At 43.6% G+C, this 22,670-nt stretch overlaps 1 protein-coding gene across 2 annotated transcripts in view; it reads right to left on the bottom strand.

The window, feature by feature from the left end:
• WDFY1 (WD repeat and FYVE domain containing 1) overlaps positions 1 to 22,670 on the bottom strand; it is a 60,044-nt gene that overhangs the window by 8,737 nt on the left and 28,637 nt on the right. Inside the window, exons 4-12 of one of the 2 annotated variants that reach the window (XM_065930462.1) lie at positions 17,064 to 17,118; positions 15,404 to 15,554; positions 13,578 to 13,690; positions 11,393 to 11,519; positions 10,290 to 10,395; positions 5,549 to 5,650; positions 3,618 to 3,748; positions 1,943 to 2,051; positions 708 to 914 (exon numbers count right to left, since the gene is read on the bottom strand). In XM_065930462.1, coding sequence (XP_065786534.1) covers positions 855 to 914; positions 1,943 to 2,051; positions 3,618 to 3,748; positions 5,549 to 5,650; positions 10,290 to 10,395; positions 11,393 to 11,519; positions 13,578 to 13,690; positions 15,404 to 15,554; positions 17,064 to 17,118 — 954 coding nt within the window. In that variant the 3' untranslated portion in view covers positions 708 to 854. Of the gene's footprint in view, positions 1 to 707; positions 915 to 1,942; positions 2,052 to 3,617; positions 3,749 to 5,548; positions 5,651 to 10,289; positions 10,396 to 11,392; positions 11,520 to 13,577; positions 13,691 to 15,403; positions 15,555 to 17,063; positions 17,119 to 22,670 lie in introns of those variants that run through there. The other variant, XM_065930461.1, reaches the window with a different exon arrangement.

Genomic DNA, 22,670 nt, shown 5'->3' with positions numbered 1-22,670 from the left:
CGGGCTGCTCGTTTCCCGTCCCAGTCACGCTGGTAGCTGGGTTTGCCATTAGTCATCCCTAGCTGCAATGAGGAAAGTCAGGCGGCCTGTGCGAGTCCCGTGTTAACAGCACCATAGAGACGTCTTGTCCTCAGAGCACACCTGGGGGACAGGGAAGGGTGTGGACTCCCGTGGTCAGTATAGACGCCACACCGCTCACGTGGTGACAACCGTAGGGTCCGCCCATGGCGCGCTGGCTGGGACGGGAAACGACTGAAGTGGAGCACACAGTAAGTGTAGACACTGCCCCACCCGGGGAGGACAGGTACCCTGAAGAGGTCTGTCAGTGGCCAGGGGTGGGGAATGTTCACAGACGCCAGCGGACGAGGAGGGTCTCTGGGTTCCTAAGACCCCTGCACCCCCCGAGAGAGGACGCAAGTCCTCCTCCCTGGAGTCCCTGCTCTGATCTCGGAGATGCGCAGGAGCCCCCGAGCGCCCGGCAAGTCTGGGGGAGGGGAGCGTGTTTGCACTTGGAATTGCTTGAAGAAACTTCTAGGCTTTAACTCTTTTGTTCAGTGTTTTTCTTCTGAAACTCTCGTGTGCTAAATTACCGTCTCGGCACACGTCAGCTCACCGCTCGCGAGACGTCTCGCTGGAGTAACTCCACTCCTCGGGGACCCGCTACGTCGGTCCCCATGGATAGTTCCACAAATGCCCAAAAACACACGTTCACGTTTTGTTCTTTATAAAAATGCTGATTTGTTGTTTAGTGGCTGGCTGTCCATCCACGTGACAGGGACTGTGGAGCTAGAGGGAAGCGTCGTGTGTGGAGGAAGGTGGCCGCCGCGAAGACTCAGACCCCGCTGGCCCCTGCATCAGTGTGGAGAGAAGCCGGTGGCCAGACTGCAGCCCACCACAGGCGTCATGTCCCAAATCTGCAAGAGAAGGAGGGAGAGGACCTGGAGAGGCGGCGCCGGCCACGTGGTCCCCGGGAGGACAGACAGCTGGGACACTGGCCAGCGGGTCAAGACACACAACTCATCCTCTTCTTTCCCTATAAAACCTTCTGGAGGTTTACACAGTGACAAGACAATGTGTTTGGCTAAAACATAAAAAAATGCTTATAAGCAGTATTTCTCTCAACACCTGCAAATTATATCATAATAATGGTTCACTACAATTTACTTTTATTTTGAATAAAAAGTCCACTGGGAAAAAGCCCACTTTTTATATTATGAAACAAATTATGACAGTTTTACAGGGCTTCTCAGGTGGCTCAGTGGTAAAAGAATCGACCTGCCAAAGCAGGAGCCACAGGAGACATGGCTCAATCCCTGGCTTGGAAAGATCCCTTGGAGGGGGAAATGGCACCCCACTCCAGTATTCCTGCTGGGATAATTCCACAGACAGAGGAGCCTGGCGGGCTACAGTCCACGGGGCCACAAACCGTTTGAGACAGTTGAGCGACTGAGCACATATGCACGCACAGCAGTTTTGAAACTCAGGAGTGGCACTGAGGATAAAGCGCTCACGCTCAGCTTCTGTGTCAGTCACTCAGGGATTTAACACAGGGAAGTGCGGTTATTTCTTATAAATGGGGAGTATTCTATCCAGGATAAAGGACCATTAGCCAAGGAAGGAGCGACCAGAGAAAGAGGTCAGCTAAGGCCAGGCAGTGGGAGGGAAGACCCTGGGGCCGGCTCAGGGTAGGTAGTGACAGAGGGGTGGCAGGCCCTCACCAGCTTACTTGGAGACTGAGACAGCGGAGGGAGACGCACTGGACTGAGCTGCCGGGAAGGGCACGGAAACTCACAAACATGCAGTTTGTCAGCCAGGGCTTTCACTTGGCCATGGGGAGCTCATCCAAGGGAAGGCGAGCTTGTCCATCAGAACTGCCTTACACACAGCGTGTCGGGGGAGCAGTCTGCACGGAGGTGCTAACTGGGACAATTAGGCAGCTTACCTTCACCACGCGGTCGGTCCCGCAGGTCACCATCAGGCCCCTAGCGACGTCCATGGACATGTGGGAGATGTTATGTTTTCCTTCGTGGAAGGTTGCTAGAGATGTCCGACTGACAGAGAGAAGAGAGGCCATTTAGACTCATCCGACGGTTTCTGGAGCTGAGGGATGAGTCGTCTTAGCAACATAAAGGAAATATTTACAGTAACAGTGTCAAAATTTGCTCCCTGAAATGTGGCTACGGTTTTGAAAACCAACTATAATTAAAGGATGACACAAAGCCTAAGTTGCAGGACTGGTTTTCGGGGTTTTTTTTGGTCTTTCTGTTTGTTTTTGGTTGTGCCATACGACCTCAGGGATCTTAGTTATTCAACCAGGGACTGAACTTGCAACCTCAGTGGTGAGAGCAGAGGTCTAACCAGTGGACCCTCAGGGGATTCCCACAAGCAGTTTTATAAAGGATTTTCTAAAATTCCCAAAATATTTGATTTTTTTTAGTGGACAGGCTGGTACATTCCTAGACATCAGAACGAGAACCTTTAACAGAGAAGAGGAGCTACACTGCACGAGATCACAGGCTGCAGGCTCCCCGCGAATCCAGATGGGAGAGGCAGTGCCATCCCCGGGTGCTGACCCTCACTCTGCTCCAAAGCCCGAACCCTGGCCCCATCACCAGCTCGCTGACCACACCAGCCTTCCTACTTGGGCATCCACCGAGGTGTGCCCGGCTACTGCTTTCCAAGATGATTCAAAAAGGAGCAGAAGGGGAGAAGGAAATGGCACCCCACTCCAGCATTCTAGACTAGAATATCCCAGGGACAGAGACTGGAGGGCTATGGTCCATGGGGTCACGAAGAGGCGGACTCAACGTAGCACGCGTAGCTGAAATTAACACACCAAAATAACTCAATTGCATTTCAATAAAATACATTTTTTTAAAAAAAGGGCAAGAGAAAATGCTGGTCCTGCCTTCATGGATCTGTCTGATTCAGGACTGAATGGGGGACAGATGTGTCTTGTACACAGTTATCTAAGCACAGATCTCTCGGTCAGACTTCACGCAGGAGAGAAGGTGGGTCTCCAGGGTTTTCCCATTAATAAAACGCTCTTGAGTGTGAGCACAGGTCGAAGCCGGGATGCCTCTGAGAGTGCCCGCTCAGCCACCCAGCAGTGTGCACACAGCCTTGACCCTCACAACACTCCGAGTGGCTCGGGGGCTCAGACACGGCCGCTCACGGCCTGACCAGTCTGACCAGCATCATTCCTCAAAGTATTTGGGAGAAACCTGTCCTAAGTCACAAATCCAGGGCAGAATCCTCTCCTTAGAAACTGTTTACGAGAGATAAAAGATCAATACAGTTGATCCTTAAACAACACAGATTCAAACTGCACCGATCCACTTATATCCGGATTTTTTTTACTAGTAAATATAACAGTGCTAAATGAGCTGCAGACCCCTGGATAGGAGGGTCTAAGTTATACCCAGATTTTTATACCCAGTCAGACCCAGAGGGTCTAAGGTATACCCAGCTACACCCAACTTTAAGTTGTACCCAGATTTTCCACTGCATGGAGGACAGGCCCCTAACCGCTGTGTATGGGCCGACTGTGTACCCATGTCATTTCCCGGGCCCTCCCGCTGCAGATGAACACACATAAGACAGAGACAGGCACTCACTCCTCGTCCTTGATGGAGTCGTAGCAGGAATCGCAGACTCGGACCTGGAACTCGAAGCCCATGATGGGGTAGCTGGAGCGCTTGCTGCTGCACTTGCCACAGACAGCCTGCCCGCACTTCCGGCAGTGATGCTTCCAGAAGGAAGGAGGGAAAGGGGGCGTTAACCTCCTGTTTTAAGGCACGTGGTTTCCCTTCGGAGTAGGGGAATGGGGTTGGGGATGATATGCCCTTAATGATACTGTGAAGTCACTTCAGTCGTGTCTAACTCTTTGTGACCCCATGGACTGTAGGCCGCCAGGCTCCTCTGTCCATAGGATTCTCCAGGCAAGATACTGGAGTAGGTTGCCATTCCCTTCTCCAGTTCTTGAATTATAATCACCCTTAATTCAATCTATCAATTAACATGCCAAAGGCAGACGATTTCAACACTTTCAAGGATTTCCAAATATCCTTGCTTTGTTATTGGTCAAATACTGACTTTTATTCATTTATACTTTCAGCCTAGATGACAACAAACAACGTTAAAACCAAGTTCAAGCTCATTTAGGAACCCAAATGGCTAGACTTTGGGAAGGAAAAACTGATTCTTATTAACAAAAAAAAGTTTGGAAGTAAAGTTTTAAATGTAATTTGCCCTCATTAAGAAACAAATATCCATTATCATGTTTTGCTATTTCTTTTACTCTTTCAAATTATGATTCTGCAAATGAGCTTCAAGAACATTCCAAAATAGTTCAGCTATTATCACTACTTTTTATATATATAAAAAGTATATATATATATATTTTTTTAAACCACTAAAATTTTGTGACCCATACCTTCCCATGCTCTTCTAGTAGCTGTTAACTCATAAGATTAAAATTAATTCTCCATGTTTCCTTTGAAGCAGGGACTACTTCACCCACCAGTTACTACCAGCCACATGTTGTGAGAACAAGGCTAAAGACAGAATATTGCTGTAATTTCTGAACATTAGAATGTTATGAGTGGTAAAATAATTCCTACACTGGAAGTCTTATATCTGATCTTGCTGTAGAGTAGCTTCATAAGTAAAAGTTTATTGACACACACAAACTTCCCACCAATTCCTTACAGAGGGTACAACTCATAAGAAAAGCATTTAAAATTGGCATTCCTTTTTTACTTGCCTGCACAAACTCACATTCAATCTGAGTGAGTGGCTACCTTCAAGGCTGCTGTAAAACTATGCTTTTTGTAGAACTTTAGTATTACATGAATAGCTAATGGTAAGAGCTTCCTTAAACTCTATAGGCTATCTGGAACATGTTTCTTCAATTAATTTACAAAATTAAAAAACAGTACATACTTGAAACATGCTAAACAGAATTGCTCCAAGTACACTCACATGGAACAATCTAAAATTCTTACTATCAGAGTATTCCAGTGAGGGCTAATCTGTTACATTTTATCTGTTCATGGAAGTTTAAGGCTTAGAGGCCGAGTTCATTCTGACTTTGTGCTGGGCTGGTACAAACACTGAGTTTAACAAGTAACGGCTTGTAAATCCATGGCTGATTCACGTCAATGTATGACAAAAACCAGTACAATATTGTAAAGTAATTAGCCTCCAACTAATAAAAATAAATGAAAAAAAAGAATAAAAAAAAAAACAAGTAATTGCCCTAAACTCAGAGCTCTTTCATCCATTTACAAATAGGCTCTGAGGGTTTTCTGGATATCCCTGATTTTCCAGTGCAGGATGAGCGATAGCATACTTTGGGAAAGTTAAGTCTCACTATTACCTCAGGAAAGATCTACTCATATTTGTCACACAATGATGGTGACATCACAAATGTAGGAATTAACAGCACTCATCAGAAAAAGTGTGATTCCAAATAAAATGGTAGACCAATCATATAAATAACAAAACACATGACTAACACAGTGACAGCTGGATGCCAGCTACTCACCTGTCTCAACCCCAGTGTCTTCGTGTCCCACATCTGCTTAATATTCCAGAAAAAGGGCTGCTCACATTTCTGACAAGAATCACTTTCCAACCACTGAGGAGCCTGGGGGAGGAGAAAGTCAGACCCAACATCAGAGCATCTGCTTATTTATACTGAGTTTTCAGAAATTAATACAACAGTTCTAGACCTCACAGGGGTTCTCCCCCCCCCTTTTTTTAGTTTCTCTATGTATTATAGCTGTTTCCATATTTATTCAATATTATGTTTGTGTTTTGAGTAATCTTTGCCATTTTAACAATGTTTTCAAGATTGTTTAATTTTAGATTGTTCAACCTATAGACAGGAGGGAGGAATTCAATTTGCATTATGAACTCTTAAGAGCTGTCCTTGCATATTTGACCTCAATCACTTGGCATCATATACGTGCAATAAAAATAGAAAATACTCTAAAATTATACCAAAGATCATGAAGTTAGGAATAATCTTTTATTGATTGTGAAAGTTAATACTCAGGAAAAATTTATCTGATAAGAGAAGACAATGATGGGAGAACCAGAGAAAACAAACTACACTGACCCTTAAAAAATCATCAGTGAAGATGGTCAGTTTCACAGATTCGAGAGGGTGGTTTAAAAAGTGAGTATCCCTAATTCTTTGTTTCCTATTGCATCAAAACCTTTGGCTTTCCTATTTCTTATTTTAGATATGGCACTAGAAGTATTTCTACATAAGACAGCCATTACAAAAGTCTTCCTGGAGTGGGGGTGGAGAAGGCACCCACAAACAGAATGAAGCAGTCTAAGACAGAAGAGCCTTCTGTAATGACTGGGGCAATGCTGCAGGTGGGAAGGGAGGACAGAAAGAGTGAAGAGGAAATACATTTCCATGTGACAAGGTTACTACCCGATGTAGAACTGCTCCTTTCTGTGATCAGGGAAGAGAGAAGGGGGGCTGAGAACCCTGCCTGTGAACAACGTCCCTCAGGGAAAACCTGTGACACAGTGGGGCCTGCTGCCAACACCCCAGGAAAGTTAAATTGCAGTGGAAGGAAAGCAGGGCCGCTGGCTAGTCTTAGCTTGTGACACAGGCCAGTGTAACTCCTGCAACACCACCCATATGCGGAGCAGTCGCATGGAACAATCAGCACAAAAATGTCTTCATGGCAGCGATATTCAAGTATGGGTGAGGTTGTGAGCATTAAATGTGTCAACATTTGCAGGGCTTTGCCCAGTGCCTGGTTATACAGCAAGTGCCACATAAGTCCACCAGCGTGCCAAAAGGTTTGTTTTGCTTCATTCTCAACAACCCTAGGAGATGCAGAGCAACATTCTCTCAGTTTTACAGGTAAAGAAACTGTGGCTCAGAGACTGAAGCGACTGTCCATGGTTGGTCAATGGGTGGAACTCCCAGGAGATGCAGGACTCCAGCCCACATCTTTGCGCTTGTCCAGTGCTCTCTATACAGCCTCTGGACATGGTCCTCTTTACTTCAACAGGGTCTCCAAACATGTTTCTGGAGTATGACAACCAATGGGACTGAATTCCTGCCCTCAGGGAGCATAATTCTGTCTAAGGGTCAGGGAAGAATATAATTTTGCTGAGCTGGATGTGACAGGGACACACGGAAAGAAAAAATATGCTTAAAATAATCAAATAACGGACAAAAAACTCAGAAATAAAAAGACTTTTTGGAACATATTTTAATATAAGAAATAACCATAATTCTTTTAATATGATTAAGTGTTAGGGTGTAAGCTCTCATGAACCATTCTACTGAAAGCTCATTCTCTATGGAGAAAAAGCTTTCTTCTGTGCTGAGAAGAGCAAGAGAGAACATTATTCAAGTATTCTGACTATTGCATTCTCTTTTCTAAATCTTGTTCCATCTGCCTAACCTGGACAAAGGTGATGTAATAAGAACCGCAGGGCACTGATAATCTGTTTTGCACTAATGTATAAAATACTTCTCATTCTCTAATCAACTAGCTCCAAATACAATTTTCTTCGTGTGGATTTATTATGGCTACTTGCTCATTTATGTTTCTTGCCTCCTTCCAAAAAGGAGTCCCTTTGATTACAATCTGGCAGAGACTGTCTGCTTCCAACCTGCCTGTGTGGTGGCTGACAGCCACTGTGGGTTGGAAACGCCCCAGTCAGTGTTTCCAGGTGACTCAGAAAGAAATTCCCAGCAAGGACTGTGGGGCTAGAGAATCTGGGGTTAATCTTCTCAGTCAGTGCCTAAGGAAGTCCTACAAATTATAGAAAACCCTAAAGCAAGGTCAGAATCTCATATACCAGAGGCTGCTTACTTTTGCACTTATATTTACTCAGTTGATAAAAACAAAACAACCACCAAACGAAAAAATCCTACTAAAAATATTGCATCATTTTGACATAATTTTCTTTCCCACCAACACTGCCAACCACTGAGACAGTGTTACCAGCCAGTGCGCACATGATTTGGGATAATTGTCCGTAAGTGATTCAGAGGAAAAGGGTGCCCCCCACCCCCATCCTGCAGGAAGCACCTTGAATGAGTGGCCCCCAAAAAGAAGATGGGACTCTTTCTTTCCCTAGAGAAAGAAAGATAACCTCACACTCACATAACCTTGGAGGTAGGAACCCTGCTTCTACTTTCCACTTCTAAAAGGACTTAGCAAGGATGAGAACAGTGGATTGAAATCCAAGTAACTAAACCCTTACAAGAGCCACTAGTAGCATCAGGCCCAGATGGTCTCCTCCCTCCTGATTCACGGAACACATCCTCTCCCCATCCTCCCCGAGTTTCCTGCTCTCTCAGAATTAGACTGAAGAGCAACAAGTCTAGGAAACAGCCTGGTGTACTGCAGTGCATGGGGTTGCAAAGAGTCGGACACGACTGAGTGACTGAACTGAACCGAGGAAACAGAGTGGTACACTAGCCGCTGGTGTTGCATGAAGCTAGATGACAAATACATGACCCAGTTCAGATAAACCTTTGCAAAGGCAGCATTACACATTCTGCAATTCTGAGTCAATCTTACATATGTTTAGTAACAAGTTAGTCTAAGCCTTACCAAAAAGCTTTCTAGAAAATTCAAACAGAGAAATTAACCAGCAGACATGCCATCAAGATTTCCTCTATTTGACTTGTCTTACAAGGTCAGTAAAAAACTAGCCATCAGGACTTCTCCAGATTAAGAACGAAATTTTATTATTTATAGGGTAATCTATCTCCTTCACGGGATTGTAAGTTTCTGGCAGGCAAGAATCTTTATGTATAGAGCACAGTAATTATAAAGTCTGGAAGTGTAATGTCTGTAAAGTAATGTCGCTGGGTTTTTTGTTTTGTTTTGTTTTTTGTTTTTTAATAGACTGAACCCCTCTGATTATGTCCCCAAGGGGATGCTAAAGATCAACTGTATTCAGGGAGAATCAGACTCACGAGCAATCAGAGGTAACACAAAGCAGACATGGGCAGGGCTTGTGGGGAACGCTGCGTTCACGCCTGGCATCCGCTGCCGTGGGCAGCAAGCTGACCTTCACGCTGTGTAAAGGACAGCACTTGGAACACGTCGCCTAACATCACCGTATGTGTTGTTTTTGACTAGCTGCTCAATTGTGCAATCCCATAGACTGTAGCCCTCCAGGCTCCTCTGGGCATGGGATTTTCCAGGCAAGAATACTGGAGTGGGTTGCCACTTCCTTCTCCAGGAGATCTTCCTGACCCAGGGATCAAACCTGTGTCTCCTGCATTGGCAGACGGATTCTTTACCACTGAGCCACCTGGGAAGCCCTGTCACAATATGTACCACAATACAATATCATTTATGGGGTATATGTGCCTAAGTTTCCAGACTTCAGGGCCACCGTTTAGGTAATCAATAAATGCTTCTGAAGTTAAACCATAAGTCCCTAATTCCCCTCACAAAAAAATCTTCTTTGGAATCAACGCCACTCCCTACATCACAAGTTGTAGACGTCACTTGGAAAAGGCAGATAATCGCTATGCTGGTAAAGATGAGAATGGAAATCCTGCCTGGAAATCATCTGACAGCATCTATAAAAAGCCTTAAGAATGTACATACCCTTGACCCTAAGGGTCTATTTTCAGAATTTTGTCTGAAATAAATAATTGAACAATCACACAATGACAAGGTCAAAAATGTTCACTGCAGCATTATTTAAAATAGAAAAAAAAGAGATTGCTTATAGTGTCTGTCTAAATAACTGGAAGAGAGCTGAGAAGTCATCTCATTCAATTATTTCACTTGATGGAAGAAGGAACGGAGACGAGGAAATCAAGGCACTTAAACTCAGGTCTCCTGAAAAGAACACTAGAGTGACACGGACTCAGTGAGACAGAACTCATGGAAAACAAAAACAGAGACTGGGGAAATCCTTTCCCAGATGAGCTATGTCCCTGGTGAGTGTCTCGGGGGTCCCATGACAGGTGTGGAGCAGCACCCTGGAGCTCCTGCCTGCAGTCCACTCCCTGGACGGGCTGGACTGTCTCCAGCATCCTCTCCATGAACTTCCCTGTGAAAATCAGCCTAAATGCCCCATGTGTGTACTGCGTGTCCCTGTGGAAACTCTCCAGTGAGTGGGGGACACGGTGACTGACACGCAGGACCTCGCTGGACAATAACCAGTAAGCACAGCGGTGAGGGGCTGGGACCGCCTGCATCTCCAGCCAAAGGGTAGAAAACCAAGAGGCGGGTTGTGGGACCTCCCCGGGTCAACCCTGCCTCGCTCGCTCTTACCTCTTCTCTGCTGACGTCCATGTTCCACACGGCAATTCCACCATCCGAGGAACAGGAGACCAGCTGCCTTGTGAGCTGGAGATAGCACAACGCCTGCACCTTGTCACTGCAAACACACAGCGGTCACTGTCTCAAACCGGGACACACACACCGTCTCCACGCAGGCTCCAGCGTCTCCCCTCGCTGGGATCAGCATCCTATCACTAACTATTTGGTGTGGTCATCCGGATCCCTGTATACACTTTACCAGGCATTCTATATGTATTACACAGAATAACAGTTACTACGAAATAAACACTACTACCTTCAAATCCATCATTAAGAACTGCAGGGCAGAGAGGAGATGGTAACCATAGTTTTCTGGACCAACCACTATCATTTCTTTCCGGTGCACAAGATTGCTTCTGAACAAGTAGGTGTTCAGAACTTAAGAGGTGTTCACCTCTTAGAGGAGGTGTAACTCCCTTACTTACATAACCCTAAGGATAAGCAATTGAACACGATGGAGATTGCTGGTGTGCACACAGGCGTGCACGCGCACACGCACGCACACACACAGTCTGACAGGGTAAGGGAATCTGCCCTGCTCCTGCATGCTTGTCTGCCTCCTCCTCTGGACGCCCCAGGAAACAACCTCCTGACTTGTAGATTTGTGGGGACAAGCTTTCCTCTCCTCGGCTGCTTTTCAACTTGACTCTGCTCGTAGCCAAGCAACAGACAAGCCTACCCAACGAGGAGGAAAGGGTTCCTCTTCAAGATTAGATGGCAAAAACCTGAGCATTAAAATGCCACAGCTTAGGCGAAGCAGGACTGGGTCAATCCAGACATTATTCCTTACTGAAATTCGCTAATGAGACTGGCTTAAGTGTCATACTGCAGGCCACCTTCCAAGGTCAAAGTCCTCACCCGTGGTCTCTAACCCACGTCTGCCTGAAGCAGACATCTCACAGGGGTGACTCCTTGGCAGAGAAAGGTGGGAGAGAGCCCGATCACGTGGACAGCTGAAAGGATGCGATTTGGAGACGGGGGTCTCAGAGTACTCACACCTCCCCCGCCTCTCCCCAGCTTGGATCCCACTCCCCACCCTCCCCCGAGTCACGCACTGGTGGCCCTGGAGCAGGAGCGTGCGGCCCTTCCTGCCCCCGATGTCCCACATGATGACGCTGTTGTCGGACGCTCCTGAGAAGAGTAACCGTTGAACAGGGTCCCACCAGAGGCAGGCGATGCTCCCTAGGGGTGAGAGAGGGCGGTTAGCTGGAACTCTCCGCAGGCACACGCACAACTGACGACAGAAGGCTGAACCAGGCCCAGCGAGTCTGGATGTAAAAACGCACCTTCGTCGTACAAAAGGGCGTCTAACACTTATCATGAGTCACGGAGGGGACACCGCACAGCCCCTACCCAAGCTACAAGATGAGGCTTTTCAGTTGTCGTACATCAGACTACTCTGAACACAGAGGTGTTTAAAAGAAGATTTTCCTCCTCTATACCAAAAAATTATAAAATAGCTGTACATGAGGGTTAGTTCAGAAAAAGCTTTTGGGGGGGGGGGTGGGAATCACTACCAGTATCTAAAGAGCAAAGGCAATGAAGGTTTCAGGGCTTTTCTGAGATAAAAGTCTGGATTGTTCCAGGTCCCTGGGACTTTGCGGGTGTCCTGCTCCAGGATGCCTCTGTTTAAGGAAATTAAGCGTCTTAGAGGGAAAAAAAAAAAAAATTGTACCACACGATTATGACAGAGAATGTAGGTAAAAACCCAAAACCTACGTTTCACATTCTGTACTGACTAAACTTACTAAATTTGATACCCTTGGGAAAAATCTTTCTTTCAACAGGTATCTCTTTCAACAGATCTCTTCATTGTTCTGCTAATTTGTTTGCCTAGAAAAAATTAATACTTATTAAACCAGTCACACAAGCTAATAGTATTTTTGGTGGGTGTATAGAAAACTGGTAAAGCCATATTCAAAATCAAACCACAAGAGACTAGTTTCTCACAGAAGCTTAACCAAAGGGAAAAAAGAAGTACTGTCCAAAACTGGCTTCAGGGATCAATTCTGCAGAAACCCTAGCCCTGTTTGATCTTATGACCCATGTTTTTCAGCTAGAGCCTAACAGCAGACAAGCCAGCTCTTTCTACATGAACCCTGCTGAGCAGTTATCAGAACTCATTCTGTCCTGAGCAACCCAGAGAACACCTAAGAGCCTGGGATCATGAGACCATGAGTCATAAACAGAAAGTGGTTTCTGCGGGCCTGTGTTTTCCTGCCTTTAGATTTATCTACTCAAACTTACTGTCCTCCCCTCCCCCTTTTCCTCTACAAGGTCACAGACTCAGACTAAATAAATTACCTACAGAGGACATTTAAACTTGCTATACTTAAAAACACTATTTTCATACATCAATCCATCATTAATTCCTTCAACAAACCCCTAATTCTTCAATCTGAACCAGATGGTCTCAAAGCTTCTAATCTGTTATGAAATACAGTCAATCGAGCTTTAAAGCCTTTCCACGAAGCCCTGCCAACTCACTATGCTACAGAAATAATAGAATTCCGCCCAGCCATTCTTTTCCCTCAGTCCCTCCGCAGAGGATGTTTCCCAAATAAAGAACGAACCAGCTCATACACGTCTTCCAACTGTACTGACTGACCTACTGCGTCCTGTTCGATGTCCTAGAAAGTGACAAATTTAAAACAGTGATAACAACCTTCTTCCAAAGGTCCTACCATTTATACGAAATTTTAAAAAGGTCTTCTGAAAGTAATTTAATTAAAAAAGGGAAACAGAACAGAAAGTAATGTCACACAAGTATTACAAATCTAGAAGGGATCTGAACAACATGAAACCTAACCCTATACCTTGCCTTCACTGAGTTTTCACTCTTTAAGATCTTCTGGGACTGAAGTCCCATATCTGGCCAGTCAAACTGAAATCTGACAAGATCTTAGGGAGCTAATCAATCATGAAACCACAGAACCGAAAGCTAGATTTGGATGCCCATATTAGGTGAAAAGGGCTTCCCAGGTGACGCTAGTGGTAAAGAAACCACCTGCCAATGCAGGAGACATAAAAGACTTGGGTTCGATCCCTGCATCAAGAAAATCCCCTGGAGGAGGGCATGGCAACCCACTCCAGTCTTCTTGCCTGGAGAATCCCCATGGACAGAGGAACCTCGAGGGCTATAGTCCATGGGGTTGCAAAGAGTTGGACACGACTGAAGCGACTGAGCAGGCACGCATGCACACATATCAGGTGAAAAACAGCGGTGATCACACAGCCTACCTTCATGTCCTTTAAGGGTGGTAATAACTGAACAGGTGCTCTGTTCAAGTTTCAGCAGGGTGATCTGTCCAGAGTAATCGCCGACAAAAGCATACTGAGTGTCAAAGTCATATCTGTGGAGAAGCAGTCAAGGAGGTATAAAACAATCTCTCTCCAAGTTAAAAAGCAGAAAATGTACATTCTATAAAGGGTAAGCACAAACCTAAAACTGAGAAAAGAAACACTCCACTGAAAATCATACAGCATGGAAACATCAAAGAAAAAAATGCTTTAAGCTAGAATTATCAGGAAGATTAATATTCATTCATTCAACAAGCATTCACTGAGTACCTGTTATTATTTCAACTGATATCCTAGGTATTGGCAACAAAAAAGATAAAAGAGCTGACAGAGAGAGAGAGACATAAAAATAAGTAATCATATTATAGTAAAGTTTTAAAAGGTAAAATACTCAATAATGAAAACAGTCAAAAAGAACTGGAAGAAAAATGCTTTTTATGAAATTATCTCTGGAAATAATATAAAACTGACAGCAAATGATGTGAACTCATCTTTTGGGGGGCCTAGATGATTTAGATTTAAGTGAAGAGGATGGTTTACTTTAAATTGCTGTGAAGGGTTTAGCCATCCAAAAGGCAGTCATTTGGGACGGTAATAAATTTAAAATTTAAAAATATATTAACTATTAGTAACAACTTGTTATTAACACTCGGTTACTCTATAGCCATAGCGGTTCATGGCAAATCAGGTGTCTACACACAATAAGGCAATTACTGTTTTAATTTCAAAACACGGATCAAAAGGAAGACCACAGGCTGAGCCACAGTGATGTGATTCTGCACTGTTTTCTATCAATCCATACGAAAGCCTAACACATAATAGAAAAGCTTATATAGCACATGATATCTCTGAGTAGTCTTCCCTTGTTTGATTCTAAAGTGTATGGTACTATTTTAAGTATCTCATGCTGTACATTCATTTGTACCAAACATTTTTATAAAGGCTCTCAATGGAAGAAAGAATTTCACTACACCAGATGTCCAACACGGAAAGAGAAAATACCATGGGGTGTTTGCCTGCGGCTGACAGCCTTGACCTTGCCAGCACTGAGATACACACGTGATGCAAGAGCGCGCTCTACATGAAACAAATCCAACAGAGCAGCAGAATTTCAGAGTCATATAAGGATTATGAACCCTCCTCAAACACACACAAGAAACCTACAAAACTCCGTGTAGCCCTTTCATGAATTCCAGGGTCACAAATTCTTGTATTCTCTTGCCAGGTCTGCAAATAACCCACTACTAGAAGATTCATTCCTTTTTTCCCCTCTTTACACAACAAAAGTCTTCTCTTTCACTTCAAAAAGCAAAGGAGTGAAGGGAGCGGTCTGCATTAACGAGGTTTAGATTTTCTGAGATTTCTGTATTAAAACACCTATAGCACACCCCAGCAGAGAACAGCAATTCATTTATTACTTTTAATAAACCATTTTTAAAAGTATTTCGTTTGTTTGTTTTAATGTGGACCACTTTTAAAGTCCTTACTGAATATGTTACCATAGTTTTTCTGTTTTCTGTTTTGGATTTTCTGGCCAAGAGGCATGCGGAATTTTAGTTCCCCGACCGGGTATTGAACCCACACCCTCTGCATTGGGAGGCCAAGTCTTAACCACCGAGTCCCAATAAACCAATTTTATACCCAAGAAACGAGAGACAGAAATCCTTCGATTTTATGTGAAATACGTAGGAATCATTCAGCCTTTAGATCTCGATGAGCAATTTAGGATCAGATGCAGAGCTAGCTCCTGAGACCGGGAAGGATACTGCAGACACGAGGCCCAGGAAGAGAAGAAGTGCCTCCCGAGCATGTTCCCGCTGCGGGTGCACATCCAGCTGACGCACTTGTCGTGGCCAGTGCTGATCACCCACTCAGTGGCCAGGCTGAAGATGATCGCCGTCACCCGGTTCTGATGAGCTGCGGGAACAGAGAAGAAACACGTCCCGGGAATCCAGTCTCAGTGGGTGGGAACTGGGGCTCCCCTTCTCCACCCTGTCAGCCTGCAGACTCACAGGCTGGACAGGCCCACCCCAGAGAGTCTGTACTCTGAACAGGCGACAGAGAATCTGCCCAACCCCCAACCCATGATCTAACGGGCAGGCTCTCCAAGACCCTGCCCTCTGCCTCCCTGCAAGGGAGACCATCAGAAGCTACAAATCGTCAAAAGGATAATGCTCAAGAGGAATTCAAATAATATATCAGAGGACAGATTAAAAAAAGAAAAAACCATCAAACAACTATCAGTGAGTTTCACGTGGAAAGCAGTAGTCTTTTCTTAACAGAACAGGTTTGTTTTCTACTGTCTGTATCTTTAGTACTTTGCCTCTTCAGAGAACACTGGCATCGTGAAAACGGCAACTGAAATTTTCTGAAATTAACTTCTCATCATTTCTAAGATGAAGCATTTGTAAAGTTCCACATTCCAAAGTAATAGCTGAGAATGAGGAAGGTATTCTATTACCTAACTTCTGGAATATTTGTATCTCCAGGTCAATATTACGCCATATCAGGGCAGGGACTCTACTTTATGTGGAGCAGGGTCCTGCATACAGCTGGTGTTTAATAAATGCCCAGTCTGATGAATGAAGTCAGAAGCTAGACAGAGACACATCTGATCTTACTCTCAGCTGTACAGGCTGCTTCAGAAAAACAGACGGACTGTTTCTTATAAACTAACCAGAAAACACTACAACCCCCTGGGAATGTGGGCAAAGTCATGAATTCATAAAACATGACAAGCGGTCAACATCAAATAAAGTTTAAATAATTTTAAAACAGAACTATTTTGACTATCAAACTGGCAATAAGCATTTAAAAAGAACAATGAAGACTTAATGAACAGGCACTTTCAATCACTACTCATTAAAATATTTACACTATTGCTGGAAAGAGTTTTGCAAAATAAATCTGGAGCATTAAAAAAAAGTTTTAATGTTTGACCCAGTTATTCTACTTTTAGTAATCGATCTTAAAGTAATCAGAGTTACAGGATCTGAGTCAGTAACCATCAAAGACACACACACACACACACACATATATATATATGAAATTACTTCTACACATATATATATGAAATACACACAGATATATGTAAACACACATACATATGTACATACCATCATATATCTTAGTTTGTGTTATCAAAAAATGGGAGCAGTACACATTTTCAAAAATAGAGGAATAATTAAACTAAATCTGACACATGCACCCAGTGGAACAGTATATAAAATTTCAGATGTTAATAAGCAGGAAAAGGATGTATAAATAACTCTGAAGAGGTAACAGCCTCTTATGTAACTGGGGTAACCAACCTTTTAAAAAGTTAATGTGAAAACCTAATTTTGATCATAAGACACGGTATTCCAGCTTATTGTTGTGTGTATCTACGTGTACATGTGTGCAAATGAGTGTGTGTATTATAATTACCTGGGTAGGTCTTGATAAAGTTCATTTTATTAAAATCTTCAGAAACGTGAAATTCCTAAAAGTAAAAACATGCAATAAGAGAACAGTTATAGTTTTAAAAACAATGGGAACTTATCTTCCAAAAGGATGTAAAACCTAAAACTGGCCATCACCAGCCTTATGACTCAAGATTGGCTCCATAAGAGCAGTAGGAAATCGCTTCCTGGTCCTGTCCTTACGACACTATTTCTCTTGGAACCAGACAAGTAAAGAAAGTGCTGCTGACCACCACAGAATTTTTGTCTAATTCTTCCTCTACAAATGAGTGCTCTACACTTCCTTTCCCTCTAATTGCAAAGGAGGCATCTTGCTAACTTTGCTCTCTTGGTGTCACTAAAAGTTTCTCAGTATGATACATCCAAAGCAAAGTGATATACAAAGACCCATTACTAACAGAGTTCTCAGCACCAGTGAAAATAAGGCATTGGGTATCTGAAGCAACAGAAGGGGCACATTACATATATTTAACACACAAACATACACACACACACAAAGAAATGTAAAGATTGTAGTGGTTTTCCTTTTTTATCTTCCAAAGTTTTTATGGACTGTGTAATACTTTATAACTAGGAAAAAATTAAAAGTATGTGCTTCTTAATGAAAAAAATGAGCCTCAGGCATAAGACTAAGATAAAACTCTAAAGAAACTGCACTACTTAAAAATTCTATTGATCAGTGCTAAATTGGTAAGCTCTTAACTGTCTAGATAATATGGACATTATGAATTGTTGATTGGTCAGGATGAAAAAAATCCACAAAGGAATACTGATTTCTTGTCCTTCATCTTGGTTCTACAAAGCACAAAAATGTATCGGCATTAAATTTATATGTGCTAATCTCTGTTGGGACTCATAGCTCAGTCGGTAAAGAATCCACCCACAATGTAGGAGATCCAGGTTCAAGATCCCCTAGTGAAAGAAATGGCAATCCACTCCAGTATTCTTGCCTGGAGAATCCCATGGACAGAGGCGACTGGCAGGCTACAGTCCAAGGGGTCACAAGTGTCGGACATGACTTAGAGGCTAAACCACCACCACAATCTCCGATGGGGGGAAATCAACAGTTCAATACTAACCGATGCTAAATTGGACTTATATCGCCCCTTTCCACCAAAGAGCTCTAAGGGTTTTATATGCCATCCTATAATGGCAGTAGAGTACCCTTGAACCAGGAGCCACAAGAAGGGTCCCTAGAGAAAGAAATCCATGGCCACTGCCATTCCTGGAGATGCTATTTGAGGCCTGCACTCCTGGCCTCTTATTATGTGTATGCACATCACCATATTCCGATAAAAATCTTCACGAGAAAAACGAGACCACTGGCATTTATTATCACACAACGGATTTACAGCAGCCCAAAACTGGTGGGCATCAACCCCCAACCATGCAGATCCCCCACCCCGCCCTCCGTTCTCACTCCCTATTGTCCAGTGAACTTCTTATGCAGAGCGCCTAGCTTCTTCCTCCCTGGCTCGTAAACACACTCAAGACTCCTTCTAATTTAAAAAGCAAAACAAGTGAACACAAAACCCTCTTAACAATGCTAAAACTTTCTTTGCCCTCCCACCCCATCCCAGCCAAAACCTTTTCTATAGATCAGCCCACACTCGACACTCAGACTTTCTAGCTCCTCAGCCCAGTCACCCTTCAATCCACTGTACCCCAGGGCACCAGCCCACTGCATGGAAACGGCTCTCCCTGCAATCACCAGCTGCTAACTGCCATCCCCAAGGCCATGTTCTTGTCTTGACCTCATCCTCTCTCTGCCCCACCGGAAACTTACTGCCCCTCTAGCTACACGACCACTGTCCTGGCTGGTCCTCCCACCCCTTGGCCCATTTCGCATCACCCATGAATGGTATCTCCCTGGTATCTTAACTGTGCCATGGATTACTCACTGTCCTTTCGCTCTAAACGCCCTCTCCCCACACACCCCTAAGCCATCTCTTAATAAATGATAGCACCATCCACCAGACACTCAAGCCAAAAACCCAGCTGACACCTGACTTGCTCCTCTCCCCACCGCTGCACCCGACCTGCCATAGCTGCAGCTCAAGACGTCTGCTTCTGTCCATCATCACTGCCACAACCTTCTCACCCAGAGAGTGACAACAACTGATATTTCTGCCTCCATTTTTAAAATTTTTGTGGCAATATAATTGATTTACAATGTGTGTTAGTCTGCGCTGTACAACAGAGCTGAACAAGCACACATATATAATCCACTCTTTTTAGTTCCTTTCCATTATAGGTCATTACAGAGTACTGAGTAGAGTTCCCTGTGCTATACGGTATATTATTATTGACCTATTTTATATATAAAAGTGTGTATATTATCAACCCCAATGTCTCAACTTATTTCTCCCCTCTAGTTCCCCCTCTGCTAACAACAAAATCTGTTTTCTACATCTGTGACTCTATTTCTGTCTTGTAAATAGATTCATTTGTACCATGTTTTACCATGTACATGTAAGTGACATCATATATTTGTCTTTCTCCATCTGGTTTACTTTGTATGATAATCGCTAGGTCCATCCATGTTGCTGCAAATGGCATTATTTCATTTTTTACGGCTGAGTAATATTCCATCTTCTTTATCCATTCATCTTTCAATGGACAGTTAGGTTGCTTCTATTGTATACAGTGTTGCAATGAACACTGGGGTATATGTATCTTTTCGAATTAGAGTTTTCTCTGGATATATGCCCAGGAGTGGGATTGCTAGATCACATGGTGGTTCTACTTTTAGTTTTTTAATGAACTGCCATACTGTTTTCCACAATGGTTGTACCAATTTATATTCCCATTAACACTGTAGAAGGGTTCCCTTTTCTCCACACTCTTTGCAGCATTTATTGTTCACAGATTTTTTGATGATGGCCATTGTGAGGTGATATCTCATTGCAGTTTTGATATGTATTTCTCTAATAATTATTGATGTTGAGCATCTTTTCATGTGCCTCCTGGCCATCTGTATGTTTTCTTTGCAGTAATATCTATTTAGATCTTCTGGCCATTTTCTGATTGGGTTTTTGGTTTTTTTTAACACAGAGTTGCACAAGCTGTTTGTATATTTTGAAGATTAATCCCTTGTCAGTAGCTTCATTTGCAAATTTCTCCCATTCTGTGGGCTGTCTTTTTGTTTTATGGTTTCCTTTGGTTTGAGAATCTTTTAAGTTTAATTAGGTCCCAAGTGTTTATTTTTGCTTTTATTTTCTTTACTCTAGGAGGTCGATCACAAAAGACATTGAATGCAATTCATGTCAAAGAATGTTCTGCCTATGTTTTCCTCTAAGAGTTTTATAGTGTCTGGCCTTATACTTGCATTTAGATCTTTGATCCATTTTGAGTTTATTTTTGTTTATGGTGTTAGAGAGTAGGTTGGTTGTTTTTTTTTTTTTTAGCTGCACTGCATGGCTTGTAGGACCTTGGTTCCCTAACCAGAGAAGGAAGAACCCAGGCCCTTAGCAATGAAAAGGCTGAGTATTAACCACTGGACCACCCTCCCACCTCCACTCTTGTTGCCCTCCAATCCGTTCCCCACTGAGCAGCCAGGGGGATCTTTGTAAATTAAATGACACCATTCTTCTGCTGAAAACCCTGGAAGAGCTTCCCATGGGTTTACAAAACTGAAAACCTCACCTAGACCCACAAGGCCTTGAATGACCTGCTCTCAGCCCACCTGGCCCATCACCCTAGTGCTGCCCGGTCACTCAGCACCAGCCAGCCAAGAGGACATTCTGCAAGTCCTCAGACCCACAGACACCTCCTACCTCGCGCCTCCACACATGCCTTCACTCCTAGAAAACCTGCTCTGCCTGGCTGTCTCCTGCCTGCCCTTCAGGCCTTGGCGGGACCTCAGAGCCTTGGAGCAGCCCTCCTTCCTGCCGATCCTGTCTGCTGGGCGCGGGGCCACACACCTCTCTGCACCTTCTCCTTCCCACCGCACCCAACACAACCTGCAATGCGATGCTGACTTGTATATTACCTGTTCTTCTTACTAGTCCAAAAGACCCCTGGGAGCAGAGCCCACGTCTCCTTCCTTCTTAATTAGCATTCTACAGAATGCCCAGTGCTGAGTAAAATCTGAACGCAAGGCTCTCTCTGCCCTTCTCCAGCCACCTCTTCAGTCTTACGTGTTTCATGCTGCCAAGCCGCTTCATTCTTGTTCTCTGCACACACTCTGACCTTGCAAACCCCTCTGTCTTTGCTCATACAGTCCTCTGTGTCTGGAAGTCCTCCTCCTCTCCTGGTTAACTCCTCGCCACCCTCCAGGGTTTAGCACAGTTGCAGGCTGGCCCTGCCACTCTCTCCGGCCAGGTGAGTCCAGGTGCCGGTCTGTGCATTCTTCACTTGACCTGTGATGGAACCCCACTAGCTAAATCTTACTTATTGCTACCATTCCCAGTTCCGTAAAACAGTGCTACTCAAAATGAGGTCTGTGGACCACTGGTCCTGAATAAAGAAGCAGAAAAATAGGGAATAAATATTCAGAAAACTTTCCAGCAATTTAATATCGTCATGACAAGTGCTCGGGGAAGGTGCAGTGGGATGACCCAGAGGGATGGGATGGGGAGGGAGGTGGGAGGAGGGTTCAGGATGAGGAACACATGTAAATCCATGGCTGATTCATGTCAATGTATGGCAAAAACCACTACAATATTGTAAAGTAATTAGCCTCCAACTAATAAAATAAGTAAATAAATAATAAAAGAAAAAAGAAAAAAAAAATAATATTGTCATGACATCCAAGTGGATAAAGTTAAAAGTGAAAGTCATCCAGTCATGTCCAACTCTTTGCGACCCCACGGACTGTAGCCTCTGTCCACAGAATTTTCCAGGCAAAAATACTGGGGTGGGTTGCCATTCCCTTCTCCAAGGGATCTTACCGACCCAGGGGTCAAACCTGGGTCTCCTGCATTGCAGGCAGATTACCATCTGAGCCACCATGAATCCTTACAAATTTTCTCACTCAATAATGTAATATTCAAATTATCAATCCAGCAAACTAAACTCAAAGCAAACCGAAGGAAAAATAAGAGCTGAAACACATTATCAGAGAATAGAAAAATTAATAGAGAAAACAAATCAACAGAGAATGAATGAAAACTGGTTTTTTGAAAAAAAAAAAACTAACAAAATTGACAAACATGTAGCAAGAGTGGTGGAAATAAAAAAGAGAAACGACTCAAACTACTAAACTCAGGAATGAAAAGGGGACTATTAAATCTTACAGAAATAAGAAGGACTAAAAAGGCTGCTATGAACAATTATATGCCAACAAATGAGATAAGATAGATACCACTTCACACTAACTAGGCAACAAAACCAGAAAATAATAAGTGTTGGTAAATATGTAAAAATTCGGAATCTTTATAGATTGCCAGTGGGAATGTAAAATGGTATAGCAACTTTGGAAAACAGTTTGGCAGTTCTGTAAAAAATTAAAACACAGAGTTACCATATGACCCACAATTCCATTCCTAGATGTGTATACCCAATAAAATGGAAAACTCGGGTTCACACATAAACTTTTATGTGACTGTTCATAGCAACACTATTCATAATA

Source organism: Muntiacus reevesi, chromosome 3 (assembly GCF_963930625.1).
Source record: "Muntiacus reevesi chromosome 3, mMunRee1.1, whole genome shotgun sequence".
Lineage (NCBI taxonomy): Eukaryota > Metazoa > Chordata > Mammalia > Artiodactyla > Cervidae > Muntiacus > Muntiacus reevesi.
This window is presented reverse-complemented; position numbering and strand designations above follow the sequence as displayed.